At 34.9% G+C, this 13,049-nt stretch overlaps 1 protein-coding gene across 2 annotated transcripts; it reads left to right on the top strand.

Annotated features, from left to right (window-relative positions):
* Positions 1-2,971: 2,971 nt before the first annotated feature.
* On the top strand, positions 2,972-8,077 carry LOC116033005 (protein LSD1-like). 2 transcript variants are annotated; one of them, XM_031275758.1, is made up of 7 exons: positions 2,972-3,340; positions 3,608-3,721; positions 4,341-4,451; positions 6,033-6,145; positions 6,973-7,050; positions 7,139-7,210; positions 7,641-8,077. In XM_031275758.1, the coding sequence occupies exons 2-7, from the start codon at positions 3,610-3,612 to the stop codon at positions 7,674-7,676; spliced, it is 522 nt and encodes a 173-aa protein (XP_031131618.1). In that variant the 5' UTR covers positions 2,972-3,340; positions 3,608-3,609; the 3' UTR covers positions 7,677-8,077. The 2 variants fall into 2 exon arrangements, with proteins under 2 accessions (XP_031131618.1, XP_031131617.1); XM_031275757.1 differs by having other exon boundaries at positions 6,970-7,050.
* The last annotated feature ends 4,972 nt before the right edge of the window (positions 8,078-13,049 follow it).

Here is a 13,049-nt window from a genome sequence, read left to right as displayed (position 1 = left end):
CGTAAAGCGTCGGCCACGCATCCCAAGATCGAATAATCCACAATCTTCTAACGCAGCATTGAAACCATCCATCAGCTGAGTAGGATGAGGATGAACACCACGTTTCTCTTCGGGAGATGCAATGTCATTAAAGTCCCCAACAACCATCCAAGGAAGGTCGGAGTTGTGCTTTAAAGACCGTAAAAAATTCCAAGCTTGCTGTCTTCTACATCGCTCAAGGTAGCTATAATAAAAAGTCAAACGCCAAGGTAAGCTGCCAGGCAGCCGAACTTGAACGTCTATATGGTTTTTGGAGTAGCTAATCAACTGCACTACCCCCTTATCACGCCACAGTAAAGCCAAACCACCTCCAACTCCTCCGCCATCAACATAGAACATTCCTTCAAAACATAATGTAGTTTTTAAATGAGCCGCATGAACCTGCCGAACTTTAGTCTCCATCAAAAAAATGAACATTGGCTTGACCTTAGCATCTAAGGCCACAATCTCTCGAACTGTGCGTGGATCGCCAAGTCCACGACAGTTCCAACATAACGAACTCATTGGGATGGGCGGGACTGGGCAACACCAGCTCCCGCCAAAAGCAAGTTTTTTGAAACAATAGGCACTACTTCCATCGTAACATCTGACACAGTCGTAACATTGTCATCCGCTTCCTTGCGCCGACGTTTTTTATCAAGAATGGTAAGAAAATCAGTCTGATTACCCTTGGAAGTATTTGAAAAGTTACCAGATCCCATATCGGGAGTACCCAAATCAGCCACAGACTTACCATTTGAAGTCTGTGAAGTCTTTCCATGCACATTAACATCATTCAAATCTTCAGCAATATTTTGTGACATCTTTCCTTTTAAGTCTCGGTCAACCGTCATTCCCGGTGCAACCCACGATCGCCGGTCAACTGTAGTCTCCGGGGCTACCCATTTTTCGCCGACTGCCGGAGAGTTTTTACGCCCACCCGCTCTCAACTCAACCCCAAAGGGTTTAGCAGCCTTTGGATCCCATCCATGCACCTTCGTAGGACAAAATCTGTCCCCATGGCCGATGATGCCACACAAGAAACAAAAAGTCGGGAGTCTTTCATAACGAAACTCAATTTTAATCCATTCACCATTATCCCGACGTAACTTCATACCCTTTTTCAACGGTTTCGCGACCTCCAACTCCACCCTAATCCGGAAGAACACTCTCATGGAGACCTCCAACTCCACCCTAATCCGGAAGAACACTCTCATGGAGCCATCCAACTCCACCCTAATCCGGAAGAACACTCTCATGGAGCCATCAAAGTTTCTTTCATCCATCATAACTACACGACCTATAAAACCACCCACAGCATCCAACACCGCCTCAGACCGAAGCCCACTCGGCAAACCGTGAACTTGAACCCAAAAAGACCGAAGCCCACTCGGCAAACCGTGAACTTGAACCCAAAACTGAGAGTGATCTAAAGAAATCAAATCTGGGTCCTCGCCTGGAGCCAAACGCTTGACAACCAAAAGATTTTGTTCGAAAGCCCAAGGTCCCTCATCTACGGCTCGAGAGATGTCGCTCTCGTGAAAGAAACGAAACATAAACCTCTTCGACGGCAATTCCTTCACATTCAAACGAAACATAAACCTCTTCGACGGCAATTCCTTCACATTCAACCCCATCGCTGGCTTCCAAACACTGGCCATCGTATCGCTCAACCCCATCGCTGGCTTCCAAACACTGGCCATCGTATCGCGAAAGAACAAAAATTTGGGAGTTCTATCAGATACAATACGTCCAACAGCAAAAAAACTCCTCCTCAGGCACCAACTCAACAGGAACGTTTCCGATCTGTTGGCCCCCCTCATCGTCATCCAGGTCCGCAAGAGTCAGAGTTGCCAGAGCATTCATCGCACTATCCGCAGCCATTGAAGAAACAGAGAAAAACGACGGAAAACAGAAGAAACCACTCTCAGACGAGAAGAAGGAAAGAAACTCGCGAAAGGAATCGAGAGAGAATTTGCCATCCTTAATTATCTTCAAAGTTAGTTGTCGTGGTCATATGCAGTAAATTAAAGACATCAACACAAGGCCCGTAATCGTTGGGGGCCCAATTATTTTATATATATGTATAGCGTAACATAATGTACATAAATGCATAACACGAGATGCATACACATGATTTTTATTTTACTACAAGATACATACACATGTCTTTTATTTTACTTATTCTCAGATTTGATTTATGTAAATAATTTATCTCCTATAGGCACATAATTTCATAATACAATACATAAATTTGTAAAATAAGGCACACAATATGTTTTGTGTTATACAACTACTAATCAATTTCAGGTACATAATCCTTATGTTTAAGGTACAAAATTGCATAACATGATGTATAAAAACGCATAACATGGCATACATACACATGCTTTACAGTAAAAAAAAAAAAGAAAAAAAAACAGTTCATCAAAAAAAATTAAAAAAATATCGATAACGCGAACTGATCGACGTTAAAATTAATGTTCAAAACGACGTCTTATAGAATCAGAGTTCACAGTGCACTGTGAACCCTGACCCACGGTATACGATTGCTTATTTGGATGACAAGCAGCTGTTGGGAATTGTTATGTGAAGGCCTTAAGAATCTAGTATATTGAACATTTAATACAATATTTGTTATGATATTTACTTATATTTAGTTTTTTTTTTAATACAACTAACTCTATTATATTGTAGTATCTGTTCATACATACTTTCTCAACCTATTTAGTTTAAAAAATAAGTATTAATGTATTTTTTGTGTAAAAATTGAGAAATATTTATTAAGTCTATTCAATTTGATTAAATTTAAAATTTAATTATTTGAATTCAACTCCAATCAATTACATCCTTGAGGCTTGAACAACGTTACGCATTGTTCGGTTTGTTTGTAACTTTGTAGAATAGACATAAAATGAGCTATAAATAAGAATGGTCGGGTTGGCCCAATAGGGTGGGGAAGGCCAATTGGCCATTGTCGAATTCGGGTCGTATCTTCTGTGTGCTCGGAAGCCTCCAGAAAGGAAAACGCAACAAATCTTCATCACGAGTTTCCATCAATTCAATTCGGATAAATTATGTCTCTTCCTCGTTGAATTCAAAGCCCTTTCCTTACCTGAAAGTCAAAGAACGCGAATTCGTGTTCGCTTCGTAGATTAAGCGGAGAAGAATATTCTTCTTTTGATTTGTTTTATTATTCTTAATAAAGGAAACTCGGATAAGATTTCCGTTCGGAATCGCAGTATCGTTCGTCGTTTTCTCTGTAATTTGCCTATCTGATCAATCTCGTCTCTTGGGCTTCAGATTTGCTCCTTCATCAGTGGTGAGCATCCCTGAATTTTTTGTTACAAAGGGGTTTATGGTATTTATCGATTTTGTAATTTGAATTTCACAATTTGATATGAAAATCCATGTTAATGTTGCATCGATATGTGCACTTAAATTGGAATTGCGTATCTCTAGGATTGAATTGATGTTCGTGTATCCAAAGTTTGAATCTTTTTAATCGCTGTAATGAGCTAGAAGATGCAAATATCAGATTGTGCCGTAAGCTTAATGTGAATTTTGTGTTTGATTATTTGCGTTGCAGATATGCAGAGCCAGGTGGTTTGTAACGGGTGTAGGACTATTCTTCTTTATCCCAGGGGAGCCTCAAATGTCTGCTGTGCAGTGTGCAATGCCCTAACTCCTGTCCCGCCTCCTGGTATTGTTCCTTGATCTTTTATTGAATTCTGAAAGGTCCATGATTTATCACTGCATATCTAGGCGTTAGTATGTCCCTATTGGAATAGAAAATTGAATATGAAAAAAAAACCCGCTAATAATAGTAACATGTAGTCATTGTAGAGTCTTGATGAGTGCACTTTTTTTATAATTTCTCTGATTCATGAGCTTCTCAGAACAGGGTGAAAGCTTTAAAATTTTAGGTTTCACAGGACATGATAGTGAATGGTCTGCATCATAGGCGTAACAATGGTGTATGCTCGTATTTGGACTTGGTGAGGAAATCATGAAATTAATCCAACTCTAGGATGAGGCAATGAGCAGGGGATTAAAAGAAAAAAAGAGATGAACAAAGAGTAAAATGAACACACACATGATAGAAAAAATAAAAGATGATAAACTTCTGGTGTTAAACAATAAATGGAACAGAAAGGAGAAACATCCTCTAAAGTTGCAATGCCTTATAATCATGCATTAGCAAGGTAGAAAGGTGCATTTATGTCTATAGGGCTAAGTCATGGAATTTATATCTATAATACACAGTAGATGTGCTTATTTTCAGTTCTTTAGGTTTTCACTTAAACATGTTCTTCACGCAGCAATGGAAATGGTTCAACTCATATGTGGAGGCTGTCGAACACTGCTGATGCATCCCCGTGGGGCTACCAGTGTGAGATGTTCATGCTGTCATACGGTTAACCTTGTGCCAGGTAAAAATATTAAAATTTGTTTGCATATGATATCATTGATATGAGCAGTTAACCTTTGATGTGATTAGCCAAAGTATGAAATACTATGAAGATTGTTGTACTGTTGTAGATATGCATTTGAAATACGCTGGTTCACGTGTTGGATTCTTTACTTCAACAATGTAAAGGAATGAAAATTTAGCGCTATTTTAAGCTAAATATGCATAGGGAAATGAGAGAAAACTAGCTAGGACTATCTAGGGTTCGAATCCCCTTCAAAATGTCTGAAAAACTGCTTAAATATGCAGTGTGTGTGGTGCATGGGTGTGCCCTTGCCCATGCGAGTCTGGGCCGTAATTGCACTCCCGCTGGTGCACTTGTTTATGCAAGTGCAACTTGTCCAATGTTGCACTCCCATGCACATGCAAGTGCAGCCACAATTGTTATACCATGGACTAGGGTCCACCTTGCATTGTGGACCTTGGTCCAAAAATTATGTGTATTATGTGCTTTTAGTTAATAAATTATGTGCCTATAAATAAATTGAAGGCACATAATCTGTTAACTGCAAGCAAATAATATGTTAACTGTAGACACATAATCTGGATGTCACTTTGGACTAGGGTCCCCAATGCAAGGTGTACCTTGGTCAATGGTATAATTTGCCGTGTAGCCATGGGTCGGCTTTGGATTGTCCTATGCTCTTCTTGAGTGTCCCAATGCTCCTTATGACTCGGCAATTGTCCAAAATTGACCCATAAACCATAAATGTTAATTTCTCTTCAAATCATCAAATGGTGTACCTAAATATCAAATCAAAGCATTTAAGGCACGTTTCTCTCTAAATCCACAGAAATGCTATACAAAAATGAGTCCAAGTATGGTCTAAAATATAGACATAAATGCACTTATCAATATACGAAACTACGAAAGATTGAGGCCCGTTTTTTGATTACATGCTTTCTTGCATTGTGATGCGTATGAAGTTTGGATGAGATTACCTTTTATGTGTGAAGAGTTGAAGAAAAATTATGGTTAGTTGATACTTGAATATAATATTGCAGGGGGTAGGCACAACTCATGTTTGCTGAATTTGTTGAATCACAAAACTCTGAGCGTTTAATGGCAATAATTTAAGTATATAACCAATGTTTAAGAGGATTTATTACATTAATCAAAGATTTTAAGTGGGATTATGTGTTCTGAGTAAGTTTTTTGGTGAACTTTATGATTCAGTAGTCTTCTAGGAAGTATTATTCTCTCTTGACTGTTTCAGACTGTTGATAGGCAATGAAGTTAGTTCATGTTAAAAGTGCAACGCGATAATGGCAGTTGAAATTTTGAAATATGATTAGTTCGAGTATCATCATTCACCGAGTGATGTTTGTAGAAAATAGTCTCAAAGAGCATTGGATAAGTTGGTGGTTAGAGTTCACTGGATTTATCACTTAACATTCAGGACAATTTTAGGATTCTCCTTTGTTTATGAAAGCTGTTTTAGGCTTTTAGCTTGTAGTTTATTGCTTTTAGTTGTGGGTTTTATGCCTTATCTTGCACGTTCACTCCCCTTTTAATTTGAGTGAAATTTTTCCTGATGTACAGGACCAAACCAGTTTGCTCATGTTAACTGTGGAAACTGCCGTACAATGTTGATGTATCCATCTGGAGCTCCCTCTGTCAAGTGTGCTGTGTGTCACTTCATCACTAATGTTAATGTGAGTATAGCTTCTTCCTAATCTATATGATGTCTACACTATTGTTTTCCTGTACATCAGACTTCATAAAGTCTGCACTATTGTTGCCAATTAATTTGTTCAAAACTGATACGGAGTATTTAAATGAAAGAGAATGGAAACCATTCTTCTTAGAGGAAAATTTCCATAAGCATGGCTTCATTCATGTTTAGGTTGTGGACCCAACAAAAAAACTGTTTACTCTCTGTTTAGCCTAGTGACATTGGTGCATCTAAATGTAGAATATTTAAGGGGATCTGAGAGGCGAGAGCTCAACCCTGACCCCAACCCTGCATCTGCCACCCATTCCTCCTTTGAAAATGTAAAGACAAGCAAGAAAAAGGAAGGCCCATAATTAGAAAACCTTTAAGGTTAGAATGTATTTGGGATCTGTACTCTGGTTGATCTCTGATTTAGCAGTGAGGTAGGTTAATGTTGTCTGTACCAAAGGAGAGTGATTCAGACAAATAATATCTGATCTGCTAAGAAACCAGAGTTTTGTGCTTGCCAATTATTCCAACTTACAATGTTAATCTGAATAGGAGAAAAATATAATATTAACCATGCTTTTTGTCACAAGCCTAAAACATGAAGTGATAGAAAATGAAAACAAAAAATCTTTCACAAATGAGATAACCCTAGAACATCTAGTTACTTTAATGATAATATCATCCTTTTCCCTAGAAGCTCTCAGAAAACTGTTTTTCTTTATCTTGCCACATAATTTATCTGTACAGTTTACCATTATCACATCTGGGATACATTTTAAATCTATAAGCATGTCAATTCTATGTGCATTTTCCTAGCAGGCAGGAGATACAAGAGCGCCTATTCAACCCCACACACCCAATGGAACTGCTACATCTTCATCAATGACACCTTCAACAGTGAGTTCTCCAATCTCCAATGTTCTCTTTTGTACTTACCATCTGTTAGATCAGGATTCTGAATTGAATATTGTTTCACGTGCTGCAGGCTACAACTCGACCACAGAATCAAACTGTAGTTGTCCAGAACCCCATGTCTGTTGATGAAAGTGGGAAGTTGGTAAGCCTCCATCCTGTAAAATTTATTTCTGCCACTTATGTCCATGTCATTTGGATTAGGGATGTAAACGAATCGAATCAACTCAAATATATTACTATTCGATTCGACCACATTATTCGAATATATTCGATTTGACTCAAATATTCAAATTCAAAATGCCTAACTTAATTTTTTTACAAGTTCTCCAATAAATTAAGATAAAATGTAATAAAAGTTTAAATTTAAATAGCATAGATTTTTCTATTAAAATACTACGTAGTATTATACTAATATTCTATTAATATACTAATTTTTTAAAGTTCTAATATAAATATATTCGAATATAGTCGAATCAAATATATTCAGATTCGTATTCGGATTCGAATTAAAAAACATTTGATTAGTTTACACCCCTATTTTGGATATTTACAATAATCCATGTAAATGGTAGGTGAGCAACGTTGTTGTTGGTGTGACAACAACATAGAGTTGGCGGTGGAGCATCTCAAATCTCATTGGTTTGCATCCACTCCAGAGGTTGGCTTGTTCTATTGGTAAAGATGAATATAGAGATGATGAGTACCTGCATTTGAAATGTGGTAAATGATTGGTGTTGATATTGTAAAGGGAAATCACGGCTTTTGTGAAGATTTTGGTTGTAATTTGTTGTACTGTATTGATTTGCTGTAGATGGAATTTTCATGTTGTGATTACTCATTCAGTCATTTGACATTCATCAGTTCTGTATTGTACCTAAACACTACTGTACTCCATTTAAACACCATTACTGGAACTGGGTGGTGGTGATTTTCACGTTTTAACCTCTGGATTTTTACCTGTTACAGGGTGTTTGGTTGGCACTAATTGGAATATACTTTTCCAATGTTATTCAGCCGTCGTAAAAATTACATTGTTTAGTTTGAGGGAATTGAAATTATTATTATTAGTACATAAGGACATTTTAATCTTTAGCTGGCATAAAAATTACATTGTTTAGTTTGAGAGAATTGAAATTATTATTATTAGTACATAAGGACATTTTAATCTTTATCACTTCTTTCCTTCTTATATTCTTAATAAATTCTATTTTTTCTCTACTATTTTATCATTGTTGTGTATGCCTTAAGATTGATCATAATTTTAAAAGAAGAGAAAAGTGAATAGAAATTAAGGTTAAAGTTGATTAAATGGCTCGTCAAACACTTCCTTGGTAGACATTCACATTCTTTCTTGCCAGTTCTTGAAGAAGACTCAAGAGCATTTTGACCTACTTTTATGTCTTGTTCTTAGGTACCTTTCCACTATTTTTTATTTTTTAATTGTTATTTTCTAGTTCAACGAAATGAAATTTACTGATGCCCCAAGACCAAATATTTTGCCAATGATTTCTTGACAAGTCTCAATTTTAACACAATTATCTTACAATGTGTTATGATATATAAACCACACCGGATAACTAAATTAAACAATATAAGAATTGGTATTGGCGAAAATAAAATCAAACACATGACTATTTAACTATAGGAATTATCTTCCACCCACTTAACTATTTCATTCGGGACGCTATATTATGTATTATATTATGCAAAAATTTGTATGAGATCGTCTCACGAGTCTCAATCCGTAAGACAGGTCTGATCTTTGATTAATGATGTCAAACATCCAACCCATTAATTAAAGATTTGATCAATTAATCAAAGATCCGACTAGTAAAACAATCTCACACAAGTTTTATCCATTATATTATTACTCTATATTAAAGTGTTTTTCAACATAACGATATTTCAATAATTATAAGAGTAAATTTTGTGTGAAAGTATCTTAAGTGAAGCGAATAATATTTTTCAACTGAAATATAATACTTTCCTATAAACTCATAAAAGGTAACATTTTAGACGTAAACATGTTCGTTCTATCTTCGCGTCCGGGACGCACCAACAATGGTTGATCAAAGTCCACCATCATTTCACGACCGTTTACCAAATTTTGTAATTAAATAATATCATCTAGTATATACATTTTATGCATCATACCCAAATCTTAGCCGCCATGAAATTTGCAATCGTTATATCGTGGACATGTATGTTGTGAACTATGATACAAATTATGTACTTGCAGAGTTACAATTAATATATTATGTACTTTTAATTTATTTACATACAGTTTATATATTATAAAAAGTTAATTTCATAGTGTTTAGTGGACTCCGTGTATGGTATAATTGCCTAATTAGCGTAAGATTTGTGAGTACAACCATATATGAGACCATAAAGATATGGCTTTGGAATGTAAATTACTATATGGAAAATGCTTCGTTTTTACCCCTCCTAAATTATTACACCACTAATTCTACGTCTTGCCCCGACAGAGCATTTGGGAGGATGTAAATCATTTTGTTTATTGCGCACCCCTCACTTTGAGAGGTTAATTGCTCCCACACTGCGGCTTGTAAGACTCGATCATTAGTATTTCTTCTCAAATTTCACCTTTGTAACCAATTGAGCTGTCCATATTTTAAACTAATAAAATGTTGCCAAGTCAAGAGGTAAAAGATGTAAGGAAAATAAATTAGGGGTATATAGCATTACCCTTAATATATTTTCATTATTGTTGCAGAGAAAAGGAAAATGCTATTTTTTAAAAATTGTATTAAATAATGAAGCATGTAATTAGTTTCAAAAGTATTCATATTCATTAATTAGTCAGTTATATCATCAATCGAAAAACCCTAATGCTGCCTCCCTTTTCTCTCTAAAATCAAACGCCTTTCTCTGCTGCTCAACTTCGGCTTCCACCGCCGGCCTCCGGCCGGAGCTCTGATGGAGCTTTGAGCCAGCGGTTTTGGTCACCTTCTATGTTTGCTCTCGCTCTTCTTCCGCCCCGACCACCGTTGCAGCTCCGTCCGCCTCCGACCACCGCCACAGATCTTCTTCTTCCGTTTACTCTCCCATTGAATAAAATAATAGTAGGTAGGTATTCGGGTTTGTGTTGGTAGTCTTGAACTCCCAACCCTACTTTGACTTTACCCACTTTTTATTTTCTCTATTTTTGTGTTTTCCTCTCGTTAGTTTCACAAGCTTTTTCCCTCTCGTTACTTTCACGAGCTTTTCATTTTCATTAGCATAAATCGTTTAGTTTGGTTTCGACAAGTGTTGATCTTATCCTGGGCGAACAAAAAAGAATGATGAAGAAGACCCAGATCTTTGATGAAGCTTTAAGCTCCCTGAAGAAATATAGCTTCATAGTTATAAAACAGTCTGCGATTCAAGTTTTCTATAGCATAGTTAGAAAAGTTGTTTCTATGTCTGACTGTAAGGAATAGTTTACCATTTCATTGATCATTGATGTGAACGTTTTATGTTATGAATTAATGGAATAGCTACATTTACCTTCAAAAAAAAATATATCATCAATCGAACAAAGAAAACAATATAATTTTAATCAAAATATATTAGGTGAATTTTTCTTTTTATTTTTATTTTTTTTAGAATATGGCATTAATACTTTAAATATTAAAATAGAAAACCTAAAGTCAACTAGCCCTATATATATATATATATATATATATATATATATATATAATATATATTAGGTGTTGATTAGCATTCAATAATAACCAAGACAATTATATTCAAAGTGAATAGGAAAGACTTTGGACCGAGTAGACAATGCTCTCAACTTGAAACTTTTCCTCTTTAACTTGTGTTTGATACAAATTATATAAGTGCTGATTAACAATTTAAACTTTTCTTATAAATATATTTTGTATTATTAAAAAAGTCATATTACCCCTATGCATTGGTTTACTAGATTAGAAGTCACACTTAAAACTTGTTTCCACTGACATAATAGAGGTTCCTCTGCCATGAATAATGGAGATTTATGTTTGGAATGAGCTCATTATGTGCACAAGTGTATAATTTAGTATTGAGTCTCGAAACTAAATTGATTTGATTTATTTCTTCATAAATATGGAGATGAATTTACAAAATCTCAACTATAATCCTGTAAAACTAAAAAAACCTGAGTGTATTCCAAAAAACAAAAACAAAAAACCCTGAGTTATCAAAATAAAAATTCATATCATCGGACGGCAGCTGGGCAACCAAATTTTTGGTACAGTACAACTTAAACCTCGTATTAGTCATAGGTAGATGCAATTTGCCAATTGTCAAGAATAGAGAATTCACGTTTAATTTGCATAATTGCATATGCGACTCCACATTCAAAGGAAAATTATATATTCAATAAAAATGTCAAACGTCACTACGTCAGCACTAAATTAAAATTTATGTGTTAGGTATTTTAATACTATAATTAATTATTATCACTTGCGTGTATAATGTGTATATAACTAACAATTACTTTCTCTTTAATCATAAACAATTAATTAAACCAAATAATATATTCAATTATATTTTAATTGAAAGTGAATCTCGATGCCTTCTAAATTGTTAGATTATGGAGTTTACATGTTAAGGGCAATGGTAGGTTTTTAAGGAGTTTTTGTGATTATGAAAGAGAAGATGGGAGGAGAGGAAATTGGAAAAGGAAAAAAGAAATAATAAACGATAAACAAAAAAAAAATCAGATAACACACCCGATTGGACGCTCCTGGTGCGCCTCACACGCACCAGGCAGATTTCTTATATTTTTCGGTGGAACCCACAAATGAGATAATAAAAAACCAGTTTTGCTGTAATAACCTCAAAATTTATCTTTCCTTCTCTCACTTCCACTTAGGATGCACTATCTTAAAAATAGTGTAAAGACCATGCTAAAGAACAATAATTGTCAATATTTCATCACTAGTAATTGTCGTTGTCGCTTTATTAATTAAATGTTTCCACTTTTTCAAATTTATGCCACATTATATGTGCCATGATACAGAGAACTACATACACCCTATTAATAATACTTGTAATACAAAAATGTTCAAACAATAAAATGTAATAACTAAATATTAGCCAATAATCACTCCCTTTTAGAAGAAATTAAAATAAAAAATTGTTAGTTCGACTCTCAACAAAAGCAGCTTATTGATTTTTTTAATTTGAGCTGCTCAGTTACAAACATTCTAGGTTATTTGTCTCTTTGTGATTTTTTTCGAATAGAGTCACAAAATGAACATTACCTAATGTAACTTTAGGCTTTGGGTGGTGACTACAAGTTTTTCTCGTCACCCAAAAACTTGTTATCATCATTGCATCGATAGAATAAATTTTTAGAAAAAGTTACTTATATGGTGAAGGAAGCTTATATATTGTTATCAACCGGAGCATAGCCCGAAGATTTCTTGAGTGGGAGCGAACAATTAAAACAAATGAGATACTTTTATTTTAAAATAAAGATAAAACACCCAGAAGTTGTATAAATGTTTAACCTCTACTACATCAAATATACTGTATAAATTACCATCTAAACCAACTCATCTTTTAGTAATTTATATCTGTACTACTTACTTCAATGTAAATTAACTATGTTGTTTGATTATAAGGTCTTTAACCTACAAACTATTATATAGGAATAAAATTTATTCAATATATATAGTCAATTAGTAGAGCGGTGGCGGTCTGTTTCCCTTATAATCCAAAATTGATATGTGCGGATAAAATATGGAGTTCATATATTTGTGATGTACGAGACAATTTAAGAAATACTGATTACGTGACATAATAATAATAGTTATTGATAGACCAATTTAACTATTTTTTTTTTTTTTTTTTTTACTATCATGTGATGAGGATTACATTTTTTTTAAGTTAAGGTGTGTTTGGAAACTAGGAAAATAATTTTTGGAAAATGTTTTCAATCATTTTCCATAAAACAGTTTCATTTTTTGTGTTTGGTTGCGTCCCGG

This window comes from Ipomoea triloba, chromosome 10 (genome assembly GCF_003576645.1).
Source record: "Ipomoea triloba cultivar NCNSP0323 chromosome 10, ASM357664v1".
Lineage (NCBI taxonomy): Eukaryota > Viridiplantae > Streptophyta > Magnoliopsida > Solanales > Convolvulaceae > Ipomoea > Ipomoea triloba.
The sequence above is the reverse complement of the archived record's forward strand: the minus strand, read 5'-3'. Positions and strand labels throughout refer to the sequence as shown.

Coding starts and splice junctions, on each gene's coding strand:
- LOC116033005 (XM_031275757.1), top strand. CDS start 3,610: ATGCAGAGCCAGGTGGTTTGTAACGGGTGTAGGACTATTCTTCTTTAT. Junction 3,722..4,340: donor AACTCCTGTCCCGCCTCCTG/GTATTGTTCCTT, acceptor TTCTTCACGCAG/CAATGGAAATGGTTCAACTC. Junction 6,146..6,969: donor ACTTCATCACTAATGTTAAT/GTGAGTATAGCT, acceptor GCATTTTCCTAG/CAGGCAGGAGATACAAGAGC.